A 26,020-nucleotide genomic window follows, 5' to 3' on the forward strand; every position below is an offset into this window, starting at 1 on the left:
GCCCATCGATCGATATATATTGTTATTGAATTATTGTCCATCCCTATTTGTGTAATTTTTTTTAAACTACCTTCCATAGACATGAAGACATGTTAAAGTCCGACTTAGTTAAAATCCGGATTGATCTCTTTCTTTTTATGTTCCTCATTATCTCTCAGCAGATAATAAATAATTTAGATAGAAAAATAAACAATTATTATACGTTTAATCTAAATAGCACTTGGCTAAACTTACTTCTTTCTACAAATGTAGTTATTTTAGACTGATGGTGACGTTCCTCCTGTGTGACTACGCAGGTATAGTTGTCTGTCTTGGTCACTGTGGTCTCCAGGATCACATCGTAGAGGCCTCCATTTTCACTGACCTGTGGTGCTCTATTAGAAACATTGTTTCCAGCTCTGTCATACCAGACTACGATGGGTTTAGGAGAAGCACCATGAACTTCACAGCTCAGAAGTAACCCACCAACAGTTGGACCGACAGTTCTGACTGATGGTTTAGCTGTAAAAAGAAATATTATTACATAAATTTACTATATTTTTTTTTCATGTTAATCTGTCTCTATACATTTTAACAAGTAGCATAACAGTCCTAAATCTGATCAAGTGATACTTGAGGAAATAATTTAATTTCAAAACAATTACATTAATAATCAATATTTTAAAATATATAGAAACATTGAATTATGTTTTTATTAGGTTCTAATTGTATTATTCATTTTTACTTAAAAATTATTAAATAACTACAAGTGATAATCTAAATAACTGGGATGAGCAGTTTCTGGGTTTGTTAAAACAACAGACTTGGGAGATCGTTGATGACGTCATCAGAAATATAACTCACCATATGGACTTAACCTTATGGAACATGGAGGTTGTATGCAACCCAATATTTACATGTAAACGATAATAAAAATACACTACATGTTCAAGTACATTTGTAAATCCATAAGTTTAACATTCCTTGATTTAATTTTCATGTTAATCCGTCTCAGTATATTTTCACAAGGAGCAAAACAGTCCTAAATCTGATTAAGTATAACACTTGAGGAAAGAATTTCATTTTAGAACATCTTACATTAATAATCAACAATTTTAAAATATATTTCACAAAATGTATTTAGGTATGAATTAGGTTTTAAATGTATTATTTATTTTTACTTAAAGGCATACTATGCAACATTTTTCAGTTAATTAATGTGTTCCATACCATTTTGGATGATTAAATCATTCAGGTTGAAATGATTAAGTCATTTCAGGTCGAACAAAGGTTTTCTCAGCCGCCCAGGTGGTCTGTAGGGGAAATACCGTACTTGCAATGGCATACCGCGAGCGAGCTATTTTTAGAACGTGACGTCATATCCCGTGGTATGAGGTAGGGCAAATATGCGTTTTCCTCCACTCTTTCGCTGTACGTTACCCTTGGTTTAACTCAGTAAAACTTCCGCTTTTTCTAAGTCGAAGACGTTTCCTAACCATGGTTTTTGAACATTGTTGTTATGGAACGTGCAACAGCGACTCGAGGTACGCTGATAGGCCGCATATGAAGGATGTTAAAGCCGCAAGCGACGTCGATCGGCCCTCGCAGCCAAGCGCCGCTCCGGCATATTGGCCACCGCTGTGGTGCCGGCCGGCCAGCTTGCCAGCGGGGTTTGCGCACCACCGGCCGCCCCCCACCGCAGTTGCTGTCACGCATTTTCCTGGCCCGTCCACCGGGCGATTCACACGAACGCGTTCGGAAGCGCTCCCCCATGACTCACAACAGATCTGGTGCAGACCGGTCGATGCAGCGAGGAGATACAGGCGTTGGATAATGATAATGCATGGCCACTGGACCGGACTAACTTGTTCGGCGGGCCGGACAATTTATACCGATTCCTGGACGGTGACTACAAACAGAAAAAAACGGCCGCTGACGCCATAAACGCTGGGCAGGAGAAAAACATCGACTTACCGTTCTATCAACTCGGCCCGTTTTCCAGTCTTTCTAAGCCCTTGACACTCAAGCCATCGTTTGAGCTGAACGTTGGTATGTTGTTTGACAGTTCTACCAGTAAACTGGGCGCCTGGACATCCTTTTGCGATAGTTTAACAGCTGAAAAGTCGGTCATATCGTTGTATCTGTTGCATGTGTAATGGCTGGTTGCTACGTGCACTCTCACACTGTTTGCCCTACCTTAGCGGCAAGGGGCGTTGCTCATAAGATGGTGACATCACGTGCGTGGTACGCCATTGCAAGAGCCCTCGGCCCGCACCCACAGGCTCAGAAGTCTCGTGCAAGACCCCGAGAGTCGGTCTTGCTTTACGGCGAGAACTCCATGTGTTTTTGCCCTGCCATTCACTATTTGCACGCCACTGAGCTATATAATACATTGGAGTGCTAATCGCCGGCTGTGAGAACGAGTCGCTTTGAAGCCACCAGCCGCCATATTTGTACTCCCTATTTTCCCCCAGTAACTAGGGAATATATGCGCTGCAGCATCGAAAAACTATGATTTTCTCATGTTCAGGGGGGGCTTAAAACTTTTAAAATGTCAAATGCCATATCCGTTTACGCTATGTTCTAAAACTATCAAGTACTGAGAAAGTCATGTGCTGAAATATTTAGCATTTTATCTATTTAAATATATATATATATATTAGGGCTGGGCAAGTTAATGCGTTAATTTCGCGTTAACTCATTAGACTATTAACGGCGATATTTTCTTTAACGCGCATTAACGCATGTTGCTCACATGCTTTTATTTTGTGAAGGTCTGTTGCTGCGGTGTAGGGATTTGAATCAGAACAGTAGGTGGCGATAATGCGGCAATAACCTCGGTGTCAGCCAAGCCTCGGATTCAGAGGAAGAAAGGTGCTGGCCGGAAAAAAACAAAGCCGACATGCGGAAGGCGGTGTTTCCCACAGGAATTTGCTTAGGCGAGGCGGTGAGTTGGCGGCCGGAACAAGTTTTGTGCGGTGGGGGGGGGGGGGGGGGGGGGGGGGGGGGTGGGGTGGTGTCTGCATTGACGCCGTCTGTGAAGTCGCTTCTCGTTTCAAAGTATCCATGTGTTTTTGCCTGTTTTTTCCCTGCCATTCACTATATGCACGCGAGAAAGCAACAACAAAAAACGCGTGTTAACGTCAAATAAACGCAAGCATATCGAGTTAGCAAGCATTTCAGTTTAAAGTTCTTCCAGCATCGAATATGACAGAAACAAGTTAGTTGTAACCACTGCCAAGTTAAACTTTGGTATTGAACATAAAATGGTAATGCTGTTCCCTGCGGTTACCTCAGAAATTGCCTGTTTTTGGTAGATTTTTTCCCCATAAAGAGAATTCCCTGTCAGTGGCAATAAGCTTTAATTTATTATTATTGCTATTTTTTGTTTTACATGTTTAAGTTGAGCTTTACACTAAATATGTGTTACTGATAAGTGCTACAAATGTTACAACACTTTTGTTCATATGGCAGCAGAACATTAAAATAAAAGTGCTCTTTACACTACTTTTGAATTCATTCTTGGAGTTTGTAAATACAATGCGATTAATCACAATTAATCAGGGCGATTAATCGCGATTAAATATTTTAATCGTTGCCCAGCCCTAATACATATATATTAGGGCTGGGCAACGATTAAAATCTTTAATCGTGATTAATCGCATAATTTGCCCGATTAATCATGATTAATCGCATTGTATGCGCAAACTCCAAGAATGAATTCAAAAGTAGTGTGAAGAGCACTTTTATTTTAATGTTCTGCTGTCATATGAACAAAAGTGTTGTAACATTTGTAGCACTTATCTTATTTTATACTGGATATTTTCAACCCATCTATTGAATTTAGTACACTAGTTGATCTTTTCTTCATAAGAGAACAGCAAGCACTGCAGCCAAAATATGGCCTTTTTTGACCTGCTGTATATTAGCCAGTCCCTAAGCTTGATGTATCATGAATCTGTTGACCTTTTGGGTTTTGTGGTTTTTATTTTATTATTACAATTAAATAATAATAATAACAATAATAATAATAATAACAATAATGTTATCTTCAGTGTTTTTTTCGGTAATCCACCTCTTATATATTTCAATCCTTATGTAATTTTGTCTGTGTTGTGTGCACCTGCCTGTTGCTTTAATCCTATAAATTTCCCCGTCGTGTGATAAAAAAAGGATTAGCTAATGTTATCTTATCTTAAATAACACTTTTTAATATATGTACTGGGTTCTTTCAAGGTCTAAATTACATTTTCTGTGTGGGCTCCAGTAACATACGATAGATAATATCTACTTTGAAAGTTAACATGAACTGCTGCTGAAGATGACCACTGATCTACCTGGATGTTCCCTGGAGGACTGAAACGCCTCAGTCAGAGACGTCTGTGGGTCTGTCGGGGCACTGACAGAAATTTCGTCTCCTCTCTCTTTGTTGTGTTTCCACTGAAATTAACCGGCTTTTTACAAAACATACAGCTTGATTTAATTTACGGTATTAAAATAAAGCCAAACGGTGCTACTTCCCCGTTCATGTTTTTCCGCTGCTGCGGTCTCTCTCAGCTGTTTGTGTGTTGAGTTTGTGTGAGAGCTGAGTGGGCGGGCCAGGCTGAGCCTGTGTGCTGATTGGCTGGCGCCGCTGAGCCATGTACGAGAGGGGAGGGGGAACACCAGAGTGCTGCCGTGACACAGCGCGCTGCAGTCAGCGCGCGTGCTGACTGGCACTGACTGAAAGCATGTGAGCAACATGCGTTAATGCGCGATAAAATAAATATCGCCGTTAATAGTCTAATGAATTAACGCGAAATTAACGCGTTAACTTGCCCAGCCCTAATATATATATATATATATATATATATATATATATATATATATATATATATATATATATATATAACATTTATAAATATATAAATAACAATATCCAAAAACATATATTTACATATATGTATACATATATCTACCTATATACATATACACATACTTATATATACATATATATATATTTAATATGAATAACATGTAAAATATTTCAGCACCTAATTTCCTAGTAGTTGATAGTGTTAGTACATCCACTGACTGTAGAATTACTTATGAAACGTTTTCACAGTCAGAAAACTGCTTGTTGTTGCAACCAAATCCTGTGGGATTCTGTGAGAGTAGGGAGGAGCAAGATGGCGGCCAGTGACTTCAGTTTTTCAGCAAAATCAGCACTCCATTGTATTATATAGCTCAGTGATGCACGCACGAAAGCAACAACAAAGAACCACGTGTTAACATCAAATAAACATGCAAGCATATCGAGTTTTTTATTATTATTTTTTTATTTTTTTTATTTTTATTTTTTTGAATGTTGGCGAGGCGGTAGTGTGAGTTTGGCGAGGCGGCCGCCTCGCCAAGATAGCGCTGCGGGAAACCCTGGTATTCATACTTTCACTGTTAGTCATTGTTTGTACTGCCGTTTTTTTTACTTTTCGTTGTGTTCGCCTGTCTGCTAAGCTCAAAACAACCGTGCCTGGCTTGATGGAGAAACCAGAACAGCTGAGCATCTTTATGACAGTGCACTTTTACTTTCGCCCTCTGGGGGAGCCTTGCTGGAAAATCAACCCGGGTTGCATAGTATACCTTTAAAAACGATTACATAACTATTAGCAGTTTCTGGGTTTGTAAAAACCATCATCGATGACATTGTCAGATATATTACTCACCCAATTGACTTAAGTGTCCTGTAGGGGAAAAGAAAGGATATGTTACATAGCTGTTAATGTCACCAACTTGGGAGTAACATGAAACATGACAAATCTCATATTAAGCAGGCTTCCAAGATGAACTCTTCACCTCTGGAATATTGCCAAAATGATGAATATTCTGTCCAGGAGTGAAGCTGAAAAACTATTCCATGTATTTGTTACTTCAATACTGAACTATTGTAATTCTTTAGAATCAGGTCCAGAAACAGCAGTTAAATGCCTTCAGCTGATGCAAATCGCCGCAGAAAGAGTTTAATTTATTTTACATATCACTTTCAGGCTTTTGCTGTGTGGATCTGGCAATCTGATACCATCAACCATAAACTTACTCTTAAAACGATCTTGTGATACGTTATCTAAAGAAGAAAAATACGTGGAGAACTCGGTTTCTCTGTTTGCATCCGCCATTGTGTTCGCCTTTTGCCTACCAGTCCGGCGCACATGCGCGAAAAACCTGCATCAAAACAATAACAATGAACTACCCTATTGATCTTAGGTTAACTCCTCTCAGTCTTTCCCAAACTTGATCTTACTTTACAGCCATTTCCGCCCCCTTTCTCCACCAAAACTTGAAAAAGGCCTCATTCCAGTTTTGCTGCAATGAGTCAAGTAATGTTCCACAAGACTGACTGCTGCTGCAATGTCCAGTGAGAGGGAGAACAGCATACCTGACAAAGACTTGCACTGAGCAAGAACTTTGTGTTAAGTAACAAAAGTCCAATAAAGCTGAGGGCAGTTTTGGCTAGTAAGCTAGAAGCATGTCCTGCCTGATCACGATTATCTCCCAGCCCAGTTTCTTGCAGTAAACGGTACACTGCTGGGAGTCTATCAAGCAGGATGTGACAGGCTGTGTACCTGCAATCCCATCTACTGTCACTTCACTTAGGGAGTTCATGAGGTTCACCATGATACATTTCTCTCTGAATGTCAGGCCATTTTCTTTGCACATATGATCCAGACAAAAAACAATGTAGATTTTCTAGAAGTGAGCAAAATCAATCAGCTTCAGTGACTGACTATCAAGAGACTATCAACAATTACATGGTTCAAATCATGGGGATTATAATGCACAAGAAATACATAGCTGGTCACTTCATTAATCCTTGTACACACACCTAAGTGTCTGTCTCTCATGATGGCATCGCCGTTCTAACCCGGACAAACCAGACTGGTATGATATTCTAGCCCCTGTTTTTCAAGACCTTTTATGATCAAAGCAGTGAGTCCTGCTGCATCTAGACTGTCAGTTTTCAAGAAGTCAAGAAATCCTTCATGTATGACCCCTGTGTAAAGTCTGGTTCTCCAGAATTTTCTTTTCTCTCTCTTTTATCAAAGTGATAAAGACTTTCCATCAAGGACACTTGCCTGCCGGCGGGACGGTGTTTATGGACATACAAAATTCCACACAACATGCACACACTACTGACTTACATTTATCTCATGAACTTACACACGAAAAATCTCAAATGTTCTCCTTCTGCTATTATGTGTCTCGTAATATTTGTGCCTTTTTGGTTCTCCACAACCACTATCGAGCTATTTCCTTCTGGATAATTTTCACCTAAACTAGTGCACTCTCACAAACTCCCAGAGGTGCTGGGTCCCAGGTATTAAACCTTCACTTATATACAGAAAGCCGTCCGTCCGTCTTCTTCCGCTTATCCGGGGTCGGGTCACGGGGGTAGCAGCTTCAGTAGGGAGGCTCAGACGTCCCTCTCCCCGGCCACTTGGGCCAGCTCCTCAGGAGGAATCCCAAGGCGTTCCCAGGCCAGCCGGGAGACATAGTCCCTCCAGCGTGTCCTGGGTCTTCCCCTGGGCCTCCTCCCGGTGGCACGTGCTCGGAACACCTCACCAGGGAGGCGTCCAGGAGGCATCCTGACCAGATGCCCGAGCCACCTCAACTGGCTCCTCTCGACGTGGAGGAGCAGCGGCTCTACTCTGAGTCCTCCCCGGATGACTGAGCTCCTCACCCTATCTCTAAGGGAGAGCCTACAGAAAGCCTATAATTTGTTTATTTTTGTTCTTTCACTTTCTTTTTTTCCAGGTATCAATTTACACATGTCAGCTTAAATAATAATACATATTATTTAGTAATGGCATCTAGGTGTTATTCAATTGTATCTGTTGCTTTATGTCTGTTGGTTGTGCTGTTCTTTTTGCATCTCTCTTTCCAGGTGATGGAGCAGACGAAGAACGTTTTATCACTCTCTCCCTTTTATCTCTTCTTTCTTTCACCTCTTCTCTTTTTTTCTCTCTTCTTGTTCTTCCTTTACTCTCCCATTGTAGTGTCCATATAATTTGAAATTCTCCTTGCAGGAATCACAATAAAGCTGTTTACAAGCATAAATCAAGCGGAGCACTATGGCGAAAGCTGTTCGCTCCACTTGTAAAAGCAAAATCTGTCCCAGGACACTGGGAAAAATAAAAAATAAAAAAAAATATTTGTGCCTTTTTGTGCAATGAGTTTTTTTATTTTGTGTAGGATTTCTCATACTGTATTGTGAGAGGTTAGAGTATGATAAATTCTTGTCTTTTTTCTCCCTCCATTTCCCCCACGTTTTAATCTTCCTTCAACAGATTCAAGGGCAGCGCCCTGTGGGCACCGTGTAAAGCGGGGTCCGGGGCAGTTTGGAGGAATGTGCCTAATGGCTGCGCTGATGTAGCAGCGGCCGACTGGCTGAGTTCCTTGGCAACACAAGTCCTCAGCCAATAGTTCCCCCAAAATGTAGTGTAAGTGTATGTGACGGACGGTTGTACTGGAACTGAATTTTTGACTGCAATGCAAATTGTAGTTGACAATAAATTGATTGATTGATTGATTGATTGATTGATTGATTGATTGATTGATTGATTGATTGATTGATTGATTGATTGGTAAGATTATGGGAGAGAATCTGTAAATGAGTTGTTAAAAGCTAATACGTTTTTTTTTTTAGAATTGTCCATACACATTAGATTAATTTAATATTTTTTTTTAACCTGAATGATTGTTAACAGAATGACATCAGTTCTCATTTTGCAAGATGTGAGCCTGTTGGATGAATTTCAAGCACCAAATGTGAAGCTTCTAATAAAACTAAAACATTGCCAGAGCTTGTCTGTCATTTTCAGATCATAATGAGCACTGCCAGTTTAGTTTTCTTTAAACAAACTATTCTTTGTTGGCCCAACAATTTATCTTATTTCAGTAAAACTAATTTGTATCAATGTATGGATTTATTCATTCATTGATAATGAATGAAAGAAAGTACAAAATTATATTTTACTTTTGCTTTAATTTTAGATCACCACATCAGAGAAGCCTACCATTCTAATGGATCCACATGAAAAAAGGCAACTATAAATGGAAAATTTTACATACCTGGAGGTGGGATAGTGTAGAAAGCTGGGATTTCAAATTTTGTTTAGTTTTAATTACTAATGAATTAATTACTGATATAGTTCATATGTCCTCTATTTAACAGTAGACACTGAAATTAAGGGGATACAGTGAGGGAGCTGAATGGACGCTCAGCACTCTTGCTGTCACCAGCAAGATTACAACAGAGTTCTTGTGTTAGAGGTAGTTTCTGACACAGTGTGCTTTTTTCATATTTGTTTTCCTGCCTGTACTTTTTATATATTCTTTCTGGGTTTTACAGCACTAGTGGCTCGTTTTTCATACAGTATACTGACAGAAAAGGGATTTTGAGAAAGAGGGGAAGAAATATGGCAAAGGACCTCAGGCTGGAACCCGGGACAGCCACGTGGAGGACTAAGGCCGCCGTATGTGGTTTGTGTGCACTACCCCTGTGCCATCGGAGGGCGCCCATTCCTGCCTGTACTTGAGGGATTTTTTCCAACATATGTCAAGAATTTGACCACAAGAGTATGTTATAGTCTGTCTTATGTTTTATGTCATATATTCCTATGTGTTTTTTAGTGTGCTGAGAGCTAGCTTGTTCAGGGAGACATAAATGGTGCGCTGACCAGTCAGTCTCCAGTTAAAGCCTCAAGGATGGAAATAGCCTGTGCTTTTCTTGAGTATCATGGTAACATAAGCAAAAATACAATGATGATAATGCACAGTACACAACGTCCATATTTTTTTTAATTGATGCCCCTATAAGCAGGGGACTTTTGTTTACAGGCAACCCAGTGGAATATTGTTTGGTTTGTTCCATGCTGGATGATGATGCCAACAACAGCATGATTGAAATAGTAAAAAACTGATGGACAGCAAATAGATCAACTTGATGTTTAGGAGCCATTGATGCCTAAAATTCCATTTAAATCTAAATAAAAAGTTTACACGGAAATGAGTGTGTGTCTGCAACAAAAAGACAAGAACGATTCCACTCACCATCTTTAAAGTTAAAGGTTATAGATCATTACTTGTTAACTGACGCAGAATAAATTGGTATTATTTTTTTTGTACCTGTCATTTTATCATTTGAGGTGCATTGTGACCTGTGTGGTTGGTGGGCACAGTCTGACTGTGCCAGTTATAAAGACTGTTACACAATTTATTTATGTGCAAAGTGTTAGAAAGACTAACTGTAATTGTAGATTTTGTTTGCGATAAAAGCTGAGAGCAGATACTCTTTCATTCGTTCATTCTTCTTCAAGATATCCAGAGGAAGGGTTTTAGTGCACCAACATGTGCTAATTACAGGGGTTGGACAATGAAACTGAAACACCTGGTTTTAGACCACAATAATTTATTAGTATGGTGTAGGGCCTCCTTTTGCGGCCAATACAGCGTCAATTCGTGTTGGGAATGACATATACAAGTCCTGCACAGTGGTCAGAGAGATTTTAAGCCATTTTTCTTGCAGGATAGTGGCCAGGTCACGACGGGATGCTGGTAGAAGAAAATGTTTCCTGACTCGCCCCTCCGAAACACCCCAAAGTGGCTCAATAATATTTAGATCTGGTGATTGTGTAGGCCATGGGAGATGTTCAACTTCACTTTCATGTTCATCAAACCAATCTTTCACCAGTCTTGCTGTGTATATTGGTGCATTGTCATCCTGATACACAGCACCTCCTTCAGGATACAATGTTTGAACTATTGGATGCACATGGTCCTCCAGAATGGTTCGGTAGTCCTTGGCAGTGACGCGCCCATCTAGCACAAGTAGGGGGCCAAGGGAATGCCATGATATGGCAGCCCAAACCATTACTGATCCACCCCCATTCTTCACTCTGGGCATGCAACAGTCTGGGTGGTACGCTACTTTGGGGCTTCACACCGTAACTCTCCCGGATGTGGGGAAAACAGTAAAGGTGGACTCATCGGAGAACAATACATGTTTCAAATTGTCCACAGCCCAAGATTTGCGCTCCTTGCACCATTGAAACCGACGTTTGGCATTGGCACGAGTGACCAAAGGTTTGGCTATAGCAGCCCGGCCGTGGATATTGACCCTGTGAAGCTCCCGACGGACAGTTTTGGTGGAAACAGGAGAGTCGAGGTGCACATTTAATTCTGTCGTGATTTGGGGAGCCGTAGTTTTTGTTTTTTGGATACAATCCGGGTTAGCACCCAAACATCCCCTTCAGACAGCTTCCTCTTGCGCCCACAGTTAATCCTGTTGGATGTGGTTCGTCCTTCTTGGTATGCTGACATTACCCTGGATACCGTGGCTCTTGATAGATCACAAAGACTTGCTCTCTTGGTCACAGATGCCCCAGCAAGACGTGCACCAACAATTTGTCCTCTTTTGAACTCTGGTATGTCACCCATAATGTTGTGTGCATTGCAATATTTTGAGCAAAACTGTGCTCTTACCCTGCTAATTGGACCTTCACACTCTGCTCTTATTGGTTCAATGTGCAATTAATGAAGATTGGCCACCAGGCTGGTCCAATTTAGCCATGAAACCTCCCACACTAAAATGAGAGGTGTTTCAGTTTAATTGTCCAACCCCTGTATATAATATCCAGGTATGATATTCTGAAAAGGTTTAGTGAACATCCAGGGGACTGATGTTGAGATAGTGGCTCTTATCCTGCAATGGCACCTAACATTGGAACTCCTTTTGTGCAAAGAACATCTTGAACGGGACATAAGGTGATGTTCGGTGTTTACAACGAGAGACATTTAATTGATAATTAAATTGCAGAATTTTAAGCTGGGAGCTAAATAATTGTGCACAGGAATATCTTGGATGTGAAAGTGCTTGGAGGATGTTTTTAATAAATGACACGATGGGGACTTTGATAAGAACACTAATTACACATTTGTTTCTGTTCCCGGATAGAAGACAAAGCCTCATGTCTGCCAACCATCTTCACGGAGCGTTTTAATGTTCATTGCCCAAGCCAGAACTGAACATTCATTACCATCCAGCTCAATTGTCCAGCCTGCAAGCGGGAAACAAGGAGAGAACTGGGGATGAAGAAGCCAGAGAACTCTGATTTCTTATTCTTCAACGGGAGGAGTTTCATTAGATTTATGTCTGCCTTGTGCACTGAATGGCATGAAGGCTTTCTTAACTTTGAGTTCTTGACGTTCTGACTCTTCTCATATTGTGTTACTGTTTGTTTAACTGCTCTGTTCCACTGACAATGTCAATCACACCTCTGTCCACTTAAAAAGCAATACTTGACAATCAATGTCACTGTTGTTGTGCTAATGAAATAGACAACAGGTGGAAACTATGGTTAATTAGCAAGACACCTCCATTAAATGAGTGGTTCTACAGATCCCAGCAAAATGACATTCAGCAGGAGTGTGTCAGCAGTTCCTGCAAGCAGAAGGCATTGATGCTATGGGCCGGCCTGTTCCCCAAACCTGAATTGAGCACATCTGGAACATCATGTCTCGCTCCATCCACCAACACTTCATTACACCACAGACTGTTCAGGAGGTGGTGGGTGCGTTAATCCAGGTCTGGGAGAAGATCCCTTTAGGAGACCATCCACCACCTCATCAGGAGCATGCTCAGGCCTTGTAGGGAGGTCATACAGGCACGTGGAGGCCAGACACGCTACTGAGCCTCATTTTGACTTTTTTTAAGGACATTACATCAAAGTTGGATCTGCCTGTAGTGTGTTTTTCCACTTTAATTTTGACTGTGGCTCCAAATCCAGACCTCCATGGATTAATGATTTTGATTTCCAATGATAATTTTTGTGATTTTGTTGTCAGCACATTCAACTATGTAAAGAACAAAGTATTTAATAATCAGAATCAGAAATACTTTAATAATCCCAGGGTGATTATTAATAATAATCACCCAGGGTGAGTGGTAACAATTGCGCTAACCAATTGCGCCACAGAGACTTGGCCAATAAGAATATTTCATTACATTTTTTGAGTTGGGTATTTATCCACAGAGTTGATAAAATGATGGACTTCCTGAGATTAAATTATAACCTAGGTGTTATCAACACCCCTGAACCAATGACTTGATGGTGTCCCTGAAAAAGATGCTAAATATTTTTTCCATACTTCCTCTATGTACAGGTTTGCAACCACAGGAGAAATTGGGGATCTCATAGCACACCCATGTTTCTGTCTACAATATTGCCCCCCCATACGTAAAGTAAGAGGTTGACTGCAGTCAGAGTGTCAGGAGTTGGTACAGTTGCTCTGTGGAAAGAGTGGTTCTGCTGCTAAGGGTGGTTTCTGATTTTAATTTGGCACAGAGCATGTCTACTGCCTCATAAGCAGGAAAGCGCACAAAGAATGATATGATATCATAGTTTCATCAATCTCCAAGATGACATCCCTCACCTTGTCCACAAAGTCCATAGTGTTCTGAGTTGCAAACTAAAGAACAGAGTAGATATGCAAGATATTGGAAATATTTTAAGGGACAGAGTTATTCATGCTAACAATAGCACTTACCAGTATATCTTGTTTGTGAATTTTTCTATCTGGATTATTGAGATACATCAGTAAATTAGAGAGATTAGCATTCACCTTCAAGATTTTTAGATGGTATAAATAAAGTCTGAGGTGAATGCATAAAAGTGTAATGATTTGGTTACTTTTGATCTGCTGATATGGTGCCTCAGTGATGAGTTTTTTTTCTGTCAAACTTCATTTACAGCAAAGAAAGGTTAAAGTGACAGCCATTACAGCGTGAATATTTTTATTGTCTAAAACCATAAAACTATTTTTACACACTGTTTTTCCAATAGACTGACCAATATGACAATATAATATTTTGCCAAGGATTGGTAAGATGCTGATGAGCTCCCAAAGCAGTCAGATTGTCAGATCATCTGTGAAGCACCTTCAATGCATCATAGTTCTATGCACCTGATTGTACTCTGTTTTGGTTTCCTATTTTACCTGTTGCATCATAATTTAAATTAAGGGGAAAGAACTGGTTATTGGATTTGATAAATGGCACGGTAGTAGTATAGTAATAGTATAGGTGGTATAGTAAATTTACCTATAAATACATCTTCAGTTAGTATGCTATTAAAAACTTAGTTTTTGATTGTTTCCAATGTTTTGTTGCAGATGCAGCGGAAAGCAGTGAAAAAAAAACACTTGAGAATGTTTTAACCGTATAGATCGCAAAGCGTTTAGTGCAGCTCTTCTTTGAATTATAAATATCCAGGGAAGACTTTTTAAAAGGTTTCGTCTTCTCTACAAGAAAAATAATTCCACAGTAACACCCCTCTACTGTGACAACTACTAGAAGGTTCAAAGGAGCTACAGTTAAGTATTTAAACATTATGCTAGATTCCTAACATTCTTCACAATGTTCCGATTTTTTTTGCTGAACTTATTACCAGTTTGTCAGATTTACTGCACTATATAGCAGGATTTCCTTTAGGATGTTTTTTAGTAGTGTGGATTGCCTGAATCCAAAGTACATAGATCTAATTTTACAAAAGCCATAGTAATCAGAGGCACACACATTGATTGATTGAAAGTGTTTTAAGCTGTGTGGTAATCAGGTAATTATTTTAGTGCAGGAGTCACCAACACGGTGCCCCTGGGCATCAGGTAGCTCCCAATGACCACATGGGGTGCCCTCGAGCCTGTTCTAAAAATGGCAATACCACGTAGTAAGCTGCATCAAAAATGTAATTTTATGCTGCTGCTCTTCCTTTGTAATCACACTTGCGTTTAAATAGACTTAAAAAATACACTGTCTGCAAAAAGCATTAAATGTGTTTATTTTACATAAAGTTAAGATGAGCTCTGATTCTTCTAATTCAAAGGACAGGACTGGTAGCCCTGCATTTGAAACAGTACCAATGAAGTAACTCTCATTTTCAAAAAGGTTGGTGGTCCCTATTTTAGTGTGAAAGTTTCAAAGTAAAAAAGAGACAGGATTAACATTGAAAGCACTTTTGAGCTCCTTAAGATTGCAGAGAGGCGTATTGCATCACTTCCTGATTTCTAGTGCTGCGGTGTGGATTGTGGTTTGGTGTCCCAGACTCTCTCGATTTTATCTTAAATCTCTTTGCTGTGACATCTCTGTTTCTAACACTTAAGCATGTTTAAAACACATTATTTGTTGCTGCACTTCACATTTGGGAATCCCTCGTGTTTCACATGGATTGCTTTTCTCGGCGTGGTAAGAGGTCACTAGCCTAGTCTACCTTTAGCCTTACAATGGCTTCCTCACCTATCCTTCCATCAGCATCTCTGTCTAAGTATCCCCCTCTCTTCTGCTCTCCGTGTCTGATTTTTAAATATTCCTCTGCCTCCTTTAGTGATAACAATACATGTAACAAATGTAGTGTTTTTTTTTTTTGTAGCTTTGGAGACGAGGGTGTCACAATTGGAGACCCAGCTCAGTGCTGTGGAAAAACCAGCAGACAGCGCCCCTTAGCTAGTGCGGCGCCACATAGATTAGCTTCACGTAGCAGTCCAGCCAGGAGTGCCCAAGCAGCCGGGTAACCAGGCCAGTTGGGTGACAATACGCAGGAAGCATAGCTCTAGATTCCAGCCCCAAGGTCACCACCAACCCATCTGCATTTCTAACAGATTTTCTGCCAAACTTTCTGGGGAAAACCTGGTCTGATACGGAGTGACGGCATCCATCCCACTTTGGATGGTGCAGCTCTTCTTTCTAGGAATCTGGGCAGTTCTCCAAAGTGCTCACAACCTAGGGTCCAGACAAGCAAGCAGAGCCGTAGTTTAACACACCTCTCTGCAGCTTCTCCATTGTTACCCACCCATTACCGTATTGAGACAGTGTCTTTCCCACAGCTAAAACTAAACGGATTAAAACCGCATCTAAAAGTAGCAAATAATAAAAATCTCAGAAATATCTATATAAATAAGGTCTCTCCCTCCAAATACTCTGTTAGTTAATAACTTGATCTCTGATGATCAGATTGACTTATTTTGTCTTACAGAAACCTGGCTACATGAGGACTAAATTAGCATAAATGAGTCAACTACCTCTAATTATTTAAATGTATACATTCCCAGATCTACAGGTAGAGGAGGAGGGGTAGCAATCATCTTTCAGTCTGATTTATTAAGAATTAATAACTACAATTCTTTTGAACATTTAATCCTTAGTTTCCTTAATTCCTTTGTTTCTAGAGTCTCTAAATGTAGAATGGGAGGCAGATCCTTTAGCTATCAGGCTCCTCTCCAGTGGAACCAACTCACAGTTTTGGTCCGTGAGGTCTGTCTACTTTTAAGACTAGGCTTAATTATTTATTTTCTTTACAATCTTTATAGCTGGAGTGGCTTAGGATACCCTGAGCTATTTTTATACGTTTCTATATGAGTGCATGCCTGAGATCTACAGTGCCTGTATTCACAAAGATTCCTAAGACTAAAGGTAGCTCCTTAGGAAAAATCTAAGAAAAAGATTTTTCTTAGAATTTTACTTTGGTAAAATAAAAGTTATTCACAAAGCATCTTAGGCCTTAAAAGAGTTCCTAATATGACAAAATGTTAGGAGAAGTGAGGAGCGAGCCTAAGAGTTTCTTAAGCAGAGAAGATGGTGGAAGCACAGGGAGTTGTTTAACGGATCCACCGCCTAAACAGTGGAGGAAAGCATATAAACTTCTTTAATAATCATACACTTATAATATTATGTAGAGTTAGCAGCCCCTTCGGGTTGAAAGTGCAGCTCTACCTAACATAATTTTATGGAGGATAAATAAATAATGCAGTAGAATAATGCAGTTGGATAATAATGAATAAAAAGTGCAGAAATGCAAAAAGTATAATATAAAAGAGGTGGAAACATATTTTCTAAATTGCACGATAATTTTAGTAGGCTAAATGGTTATCTGAGTTTGCTTGTGTGTGATGCCATCTCCTTGCTTTGATTGCAGCAGGGACCGCTCACTTTTCAGGCTGGTATGTAAAAGCACCAAGAGGTGCAGAGAAATAGGCACATTGATCAGTGGAAATACGCTTTAAACTCTGTATTTGTGCCGTGATCCGAGGACCAATTTAACTCTGAACTCTCCTTCCCCTCCAAGATAACTGGACAGGTGCGCTGCTGTTCAGTTTATCCATTTTTTCCCTCATTTCATGTCTGTCATTTTGCCAAATACAACCGCTTTATACAAGCAGGCAATCCCAGTAAAATGCTGACGGGTGAGTGTGCATTAATATCAAATAGATGAGGTAAAATGACTGGCGAGTAAAAATAAGCTAATCAAAATAATGATGAGGATCTTTAACATTTTGATGCTGTTTGAGAGACAGTAAGTTTTGTTAGTTTTCATCATCACGACACACATTTCTTAATCCAGTCTAATTTCTCTCCTTGCATTACTAGGAGCACGTTTTTGTTGTTTTTTCTTGTACTATCAACCAATATAAGCTCTTAAAAGACAGTGTCACACCTAGCAACAGGGTCAAACACACCTAGTCTCAAAGATAACATTTTCTGTCATTTCCTTACTCAGAGTTGCTCTCAGCTGCATTTGAATTTCTTTTAAGCGAAGACTCCTAGGTAGGAATTTTTAGGCTAAGATAGGAGCTCTCAGAGACTCTGAAAATCTTTGGGAATACGGGCACAGATGTCTTGTACATTGCTTTAACAAGTCTGACGGTCCCAAAGCGCTTTACATTCATTTAATCATTCACCCATTCATGCACACACACACATTAACGGTGGTAAACTCTGTTTGTAATCGCAGCTGCCCTGGAGCAGACTGACAGAAGAGATTCTGCACAGTACCACAGGCTTGCGCTAAATCTCACTGCAGAAAATGTCTACATGTGTTTTGTGGATCTGGAGAGGGCATTCGACCGTGTCCCCCGAGGGATCCTGTGGGGGGTACTCCAGGAGTATGGAGTACCAGGCCCTTTAGTAAGGGCTGTCAGGTCTCTGTACGACTGGTGTCAGAGTCTGGTCCGCATTGTCGGCAGTAAGTCAGACTCGTTTCCGGTGAGTGTTGGTCTCCGCCAAGGTTGCCCTTTGTCACCGATTCTGTTTATAACTTTTATGGACAGAATTTCTAGGCGCAGCCAAGGTGTTGAGGGGATCCGTTTTGGTGGCCTTAGGATTGCGTCTCTGCTATTCGCGGATGACGTGGTCCTATTGGCTTCATCAGGGCGTGTTCTACAGCTCTCACTGTGAGGAGATCAGTCATGCGGGGAGGACTCAGAGTATAGCCGCTGCTCCTCCACGTCGAGAGGAGCCAGTTGAGGTGGCTCAGGCATCTAGAGGGACTATGTCTCCCGGCTGGCCTGGGAACGCCTTTGGATTCCTCCTGAGGAGCTGGCCCAAGTGGCTGGGGAGAGGGACGTCTGGGCCTCCCTACTGAAGCTGCTACCCCCGTGACCCGACCCCAGATAAGCGGAAGACAACGGATGGACGGACGGACAATTTTAACTCTAAAAGATGTGCATGTCTCTAAGTTCTTCCTTGGCAGCAGGACCCCTAGTCTGTTTTTTGTCTTTTTCATGTAATTAGGTGAAATCAGTAGTATCTAAACCAAGTAATCTAAAATAAATTATTGTTGTAAGTTGATTCTTTTAGTAAGCAATGTAACATGTTATAATTTCAGGTTTTGAACAGGCATAATGTAACCTCAGTGTGCATGTGTGATGTGGTTCATAGAGGTCCAGTGAATGCTCAGGGGGTTTGTGTGTATGCTCAGACACATGAAAAATTAGAGGGAACATTGCCTGGATCAATGTGTGCGTCTGTGCTTTCTGTGTCTCTGCTCTGTCTTCTCTAGTCCCCAGTCGGTCGAGGCAGATGACTGTTCACACTGAGCCTAACTCTACTGGAGGTTTCCCTCCCTGTTAAAGGGAAGTTTTCCTCTCAACTATCGCTTCATGCATGATCAGTATGAGGGATTGCTGCGCCATCGACAATGCAGATGACTGTCCACTGTGGCTCTACCCTCTTTCAAGAGTGAATGCTGCTTGTCAAGCCTTGATGCAATCTGCTGGGCTTCCTCAGATATTAACATTTGTGACCAATCTGTATAATCTGATTGAATTTGACTTTGTAAAGTGCCTTGAGATAACATGTATTGTGAATTGGCGCTATATAAATACAATTAAATTAAATATTTAAAAATGTTTTAAGATCTCTCAACATTATTGTTCCTTTATTCAGTTTAATTAAAGATTAGTACCCATGAAGACATGTTAAAGTCTGCTTTTTATCTCCTTCATGTCCACTTAGCAGACAATAATTTAGAAAAATAAGGAATTAATGTACATTTAAAAAATCAAAATAGCACTTGGTTGAACTTACCTCCAAAATGTACAAATGTAGTGTCATTAAACTGATGGTGAAGTTCCTCTTGTGTGGCTACGCAGGTATAGTTGTCTGTCGTGGTCACTTTGGTCTCCAGGAGCACATCATAGCGATCTCCTTTTGTACTGTCTGATGGTTCTTTGTCAGAAACCTTATTTCCGGCACTGTTGTACAGGACTACGGTGGGTTTAGGAAAAGCATCAAGAACTTGACATTTCAGCAGTGCCCAGTGATTATTTTGATTGACTATTTTGACTGATGGTTTTGCATATGCACCTGTGAACAGAAATGTTTTCCATAAGTTTATAATTCCTTGATTTTTTTCATTTTCATCCTTTACAACATATTTGCACATGGAGCACAAAAACGGTCCTAAATTTGATCAAGTATAACTGATTTCTGATGACAGAACTTCATTTCAGAACAGCTTACATTTTAAATTACATAAACAAATGTATTTAAACTTTAATTATGTTATAATTGTTATGTTATTTTTACTTAAAAACGACAAAATAACTACAAGCCGTAATTTAAACAACGATGATGAGCAAATCTCTGGGTTTATGAACAATTAACAATGAGAGACTTTGAAGATAATCGATGACGTCATCAGAAACGTAACTCACCAGCTGTCGGTTCTCCTGTTCTGTCCTTTAACCTTATGCAACGCGGAGGTTGTATGCGACCCAATATTTACTTGTTAACAATAATAAAAATACGCATGCTTTAGTGTATTTGTAAATGTTTACATAGGCGCGTTACTTTGTCTGAAAGCTTGTAAAATGTTTCTATTTTTTCGATCCAGTTACGAAGCGCATCGTATCAGTTTAATTTTATTTCACACCCAGTAAAAAAGTAAGAACCTGTGTGCCAACATATCTCTCTTTAGTTAAATCTGTCAACAACACGGACATGAAATCGTAACTCGTTCCTATCAAGTAAACTAAACTAATACAGTAGCTCCTGACCTTTAAATCCAAGCGGAAGTTAATTTACCTGAGAAAAAAAGTCAACATGATTCGTTTAGATGATGAGAACTGACTCAAACTTCCGAACCAGCAACCGTCCGTTAGCATTAAATGTATCGCTAAAAGACTCAATGATGTCCAGCTTCTCTGCCATCATAACGACCAGGTGAAACTAACCAATCAGCATCTTCGTTTAATCCAGCTTCACAACTTTTTCAACCCTTTTGTTAAATCAGCCAATCAGGGGGAGGATCTCTTATTAGTGACGTTACTGCGCCCTCTTTCCTTTTTCCTTCCACTAGAGCAACTACCTTTATCCTTCATCAAACTCGGGTCCTCTAAATTATCCAGAAATTGTTGCCAATAAAATAGATTCTGTTCACAGCTCTTAAATCAAGGACAGCAACAATGTGTCTTATCTGTAATAATCCAAACAATTTAAAAAATATGAGAGCAGTGTTTTTTTTAAAATAACATGTTAGAACTATTATCATAGGTTAAATGTAACATTAATGGCTACTCTGAAATACGGAAGACCCGTTTTACCCAGATTTATTGTCCATTTTGTGTTCATGGTTGATGAACTCTGTGTCCATCTACTGGAGATGGCCCGTGTTACACTTTATTAAGTGTAATCCACATTATCACACTTTTAAAAATGTTGTGCATTTATTGGAGAGAAAATTGCCCAGCTACTCAATGAATTTCAACCTGATTGTTTCTTTTTGGAGGCTATTTAATGTATTTTAAACGTAAACTTGGGAAATAGGTCAATATCTGAAAATCAATCAGTTTTAATTGCATTTTTTATTAATCTGTCTTTGCTGAGGTAACAGCAAGGTCTGTTGTGTTTCATGAAAGCCCTCTCTAGTTTACTATATAACAATAACACATATGTTATGGTTTAAAAGGATTCAGGTTTTTCAAAAACAACCATGGTGACTGATTTAAAGTTGTCTACAGCTATATGTCTGTGACCAACCCTAAGAGGTTAAGATGTATTCTAGTAGAAAAGAAAGGATATGTTACATAGTTGTTAATGTCACCATCTTGGGAGTGATATGAAACAGAATAAATCACATATTAAGTACATTTCTATGATTTCCTTTTCGTCTCTGGAATATTAGAAATTAAAATTAGAAATATTCTGTTCAGGAGAGATGCATCTGTAACTTGTTGCAAGAGGGATTCAAAAAAATCTTCCCCTAAATGCAGTTTAGAGACATATCAATTCAATTAAATTTTATTTATATAGTGCCAATTCATGAAACATGTCATCTGAAGGCCCTTTACAAAGTCAAATTCAATCATATTATACAGATTGGGTCATATTATACAGATTGGTAAAACATTTCCTACATAAGGGAACCAGTTGAATGGATCAAAGTCCCGTCAAGCAGCATTCACTCCTGGAGAAGCGTAGAGCCACAGGGAGAGTTGTCTGCATTGTCCATGGCTTTGCAGCAATCCCTCATACTGAGCAAGCATGGGAGAAGCTTCAGGGAGAAGCTTCTCTCAGGGAGAAGTTGAAAAAGTCAGCATTTCCAGATATTATGATGATCCTTTAAATGTAATTATTTAATCTTTTTACTTTTTCTTACCTTTGAAGCTGAGATGCTTAAAATGTACAGTGAATAAGATTCATGATTATCATCAATATTATTTTTTTATATAATTATCATTATTACCTTGAATTCCATTGCTTACAATTTCATTTTTCTTCTACAGACACTCTCAAACTGCCAGAAGCACAACCAATTTACTAATTTAAATGAGGCAGACCCAATTTGTTTTGCACATCTTATCAACTGCAGATGCAACTTTGCATATCACCTGCAACATTACCAGTTACTGCGCACACAATTTATTTTTTTATTTTCTTCCCACACAATGGTCCTTATTTGGAAATTTTTAACATGAGGCCCTAAATGCGTTACTTCTGCCATCTAATCTTTTGCTTTTCCCATTTAGCATAATTAGTGTTCCAAGATCAGTGCTTCCCTGTTTCTTTATATTTTTTTTATGCAGAATCTGTCTCTTCCCAAACCCCTATTTGGTCACAGCAGTTGGCCATTCACACTGAGCCTGTTTCTGCTTTCTTCCTATTAAATAAAAGTTTTCCTATCTGCTGTCGCTACATACATGCTCAGTATGAGGGATCGCTGCAAAGTCAAAAACACAACACAAGCAACAGTCTACTGGTCATGAGGAGGGAATGCTGCATATGTGTGACTCGATGCAATCTTTCCTTAGACATTTCCTGAGGGAGAAAACTTTTAAACCAGCTTGAATAAACTGAACTTAAATAGAGAATCTGAATGATGCAGGAATAACTAGGATCAAATGACTTGTAATCTGTTTGTATGATGAATCAAGTTTACTTTTTTGTCAAGTTCTTTGAGACGACATGTGTGGTGAGTTGCCACTATATAAATAAGTTTAACTGAACTGATATTGATCAGGAAACTAAAAGTTTTTCCTCAACACATTTAAAAAGGTCACCTGCTGCAACAGAGAAGCTATGATCTCAAATATTATACACATTCCAAGTTTTTTACGGACAAAACTTGCCTTATCATTCTGGGTTGGGTATTTACATCTCCACAGAGAACAGGTAGCATTACTAAATAGCAACAATAACTAAATGTAAGCTTATGGTATCTGGGCCAGATAATAAACGCAAACCAGTTGAAAATGGTAAATGACATGACAACCAAACGCCACCTAAAATCTCAAAAGCAAAATAGAAAATAGACAAAAATATATCAAGGTCACAATACGCAACTACATTTTTCAGCTGAAAATAAATGACTAATAGTTTTCAGATATTGCTTCTTTTACAGCTGTAGATATCTCATTAGGCTTTAGTTCTTGACATCAATGCCTTGTAAGTCGTTTTTCAGCATATATTTTAGCTGGGCTCATTTTATTTGTACTTCTTGATACTTATATTATTGAAAAACTGTTGCAAGAAAGGCTTCTTATAAAATGGCTTTTTGCAGAACTTGTTCTGAGGTTTGTCAGTAATTCACACTGGGATGTTAGTTTCATGTAAAAGCAATTTGACTTGAGTTCTGTGGTCATTTTAATACTTTTGCAGACAAATAAGTACTAATCGGTGATAGAAATAAATAAACTAATTAGTCTAAGTGTTCCATAAAATACTCACCAACAGTAAGCACTACTTGGTTACGTTTCTCTGGAGGACTTTGGATAATATCAAAGCAGGTGTAATGTCCACTATCGGACACCTTTGTTTTTATTATTTTTATTGAAGCATTTTCAGACTTTGCCCCATTTCGAAAATGAGAGACTCGACCTCTAAACTGATCATGTTGAGTGGAAGGGTTAACTGTGCCACTCTCATATAATAACACATCCTTGACATCCTTTTTCCAGTCAAAAATTGTTTTGTCATCTTCATAAATTGTTTTGAGAGAGCAAGGTAGGATGACATCCTCATCCTCCTTGATGATTATCTTGACATGACCTGAAAAATAGAAACATGCATCATTAAAAGTCTTCACACATTCTCAAAAGTTAGTCAACTTGATAGCATTTAACAGAAAGAAAGTACTATTGAATGTATTTATTCCATTTTAAGTGTGGGTTATATGTGTGTTTAGTTTCCTCTTACAAAAGAAAAGAAACCCACACAAAAAAGTCTGTGGAGTTTTATAAAGTTTAAGGCAGATACCTTTACTGCCCTCATGTGTCCACAGAGTAACATTACTGCATGGTTAACAGAACCTAAAAAACTTGATGCATTTATCTTTCCAGGTTCTTGTAGCAGCTTGTCTGACAAATATTATTTATTACACAATCTCTGCCTGCCGTCCACATGAACCATACAAACTGGTATTACAGCTTTGTTGGAACAAAATAAACGAACGTTGCCAAGAAAAGAACATGGACTGAATTCATTAAAAGCTTATTTTTCATTCACATTGGCTTCTTAAATTGTATTTATTTAAATTTACTATGTTTTAACGGCTTAATGATATAGTTTATTCACACTTTAACAATAGCTGGTAAGAGATTCAAGCCGTTCATTTCTGCTTTCTTCAATTAAACAGACAAAAGCTTTCCACTATGAGAGTTAACTGAAGCAAAACCACCTCAGATGATTCAAAGTTTTAGTTCTGTAAAAACACCGGAAGTCAGAGCTCCTTTTTTGGGCACAGCGATGCAGAACCAGTAAGCAGCGTTAGGTAAACAGCGCATGAACTGTATAGAATGATACGGATGTGGATTTTAAAGACGCAGCGCACATCCTCCCCCTCAGATTCTCTGCTGCGACTCAAATTATGCAATAGTTAAACTCAATAAAAGGCAATCTCTACTTTACAAGCATGATAGAAAAACACGAGCATGAGGCCAGATAGACACAATTATTTCCTTGTGTGCCTGAGCAAATTCTTATCGGGGTGATCGCACAGCAAGGCTGAAGTGCGATCCATCATTCATTGACAAAGACTCCTTACACTGTTGATACGTTTTCTGAAAAACTGAGTAAATGTGCTGCTGCCTCCGATTTCAGCCTGTTTGCTGTTCTTTCCTAGCATCACGTCCACAGCGGACGTGATGAGGATGATGCAGCGTTCTCATTATGCTGAACAACCGCTAGAGCAAGGTGTGCCGACTGGCTTATTTCTGCAGCAAATATCAGGTCCAGACTTTTACATTTCCAGCAGATGATTTACTTCAAATTGTAACTAATGCTTTAGCAAAGAATACTCAACATTGTTAACAAATATCCGAAAACACTATTGAATAAAATGATAAAATAAACATTTTTATTTTTCTTACCGGTTTCATTACCAAACGTTTTCCCACTAAACATCAGAAGGCAGATGGTCAGCAGTAAAAGAAGCTCCATCTCCATCGCTGCTTTAATCTGCCTGCTAACAATCGTAGCGTTCTGTAAAACACCGTGGAGCCTCTCCTCTCCTCTCAGTCTGACTGAATCTTTAACTTTCAGTTTCCCATGAGCAATAAAAACTCAGCCTTCCGGTGCAGAGCCTACACATCTCAGAGTATATACAAGTGTTTTAAAAATCCTTGCAGTCTTTAGCTGTGTTGCATCATTCCATCCTGGCGAAAGAACAGTTCAAATAAATCATTAAAAATCACAAATATGAGTGTATATAGACTTATCTCTGTGATGTTTATGTAAATTTAAGAATTGCTGATATCTTCTAGACTTAATCAAAAACACTTTCTAAAGGAGAAACTAGAAATGAGGCATGATACTGCTGCTGACTGGTGAGCAGAAAAAGCATCAGAGGTGTTTGTTTAACAATAAATTACTTAGTATAAGTATATGTATTGGGTTAAAGCTTTTGCCCACGTTTCCCTGGAGTGTTTTGTTTTTCTGAGTCTGGTCATGGAGCAGATTTTGATGGATGTGTCTGAATCAGTGCTCAAGGTGATCCTGGAGCAAGTCACAAAATAAAGTTGCTCTGGTTCAGAATAAAATGCTTGTCATTGAGTTATCACATTAAATGCCATCTCTGCTCCAGTGGAGGATATGGATTTTTCTTATTAAGGGTATATCAAAGGGCCACAATATTCATAGAGGAGCCAAGTATTTGTCCAACATCCTTGCATACAATTCCTTTTTGGTAATTTTGGTAAGGTGTTTACATTTCACCAGTCACATCATATTAAAGCACTTGAA

The 26,020-nt window shown here is 39.2% G+C and overlaps 1 protein-coding gene across 2 annotated transcripts in view; it reads right to left on the reverse strand.

Annotated features, from left to right (window-relative positions):
- Positions 1-25,354, reverse strand: part of LOC105919691 (hemicentin-1) — a 32,193-nt gene extending 6,839 nt beyond the window's left edge. The window contains exons 1-7 of one of the 2 annotated variants that reach the window (XM_036129196.1): positions 25,150-25,354; positions 23,510-23,830; positions 21,336-21,343; positions 19,999-20,029; positions 19,370-19,648; positions 5,682-5,699; positions 235-501 (exon numbers count right to left, since the gene is read on the reverse strand). In XM_036129196.1, the coding sequence (XP_035985089.1) occupies positions 235-501; positions 5,682-5,699; positions 19,370-19,648; positions 19,999-20,029; positions 21,336-21,343; positions 23,510-23,830; positions 25,150-25,225 (1,000 nt within the window). In that variant the 5' untranslated portion in view covers positions 25,226-25,354. The remainder of the gene's footprint in view (positions 1-234; positions 502-5,681; positions 5,700-19,369; positions 19,649-19,998; positions 20,030-21,335; positions 21,344-23,509; positions 23,831-25,149) is intronic. The other variant, XM_036129197.1, reaches the window with a different exon arrangement.
- Between the last annotated feature and the right edge of the window lie 666 nt (positions 25,355-26,020).

The sequence above is a fragment of the Fundulus heteroclitus genome, unplaced genomic scaffold, assembly GCF_011125445.2.
Source record: "Fundulus heteroclitus isolate FHET01 unplaced genomic scaffold, MU-UCD_Fhet_4.1 scaffold_145, whole genome shotgun sequence".
In the NCBI taxonomy this organism is placed as follows: Eukaryota; Metazoa; Chordata; class Actinopteri; order Cyprinodontiformes; family Fundulidae; genus Fundulus; species Fundulus heteroclitus.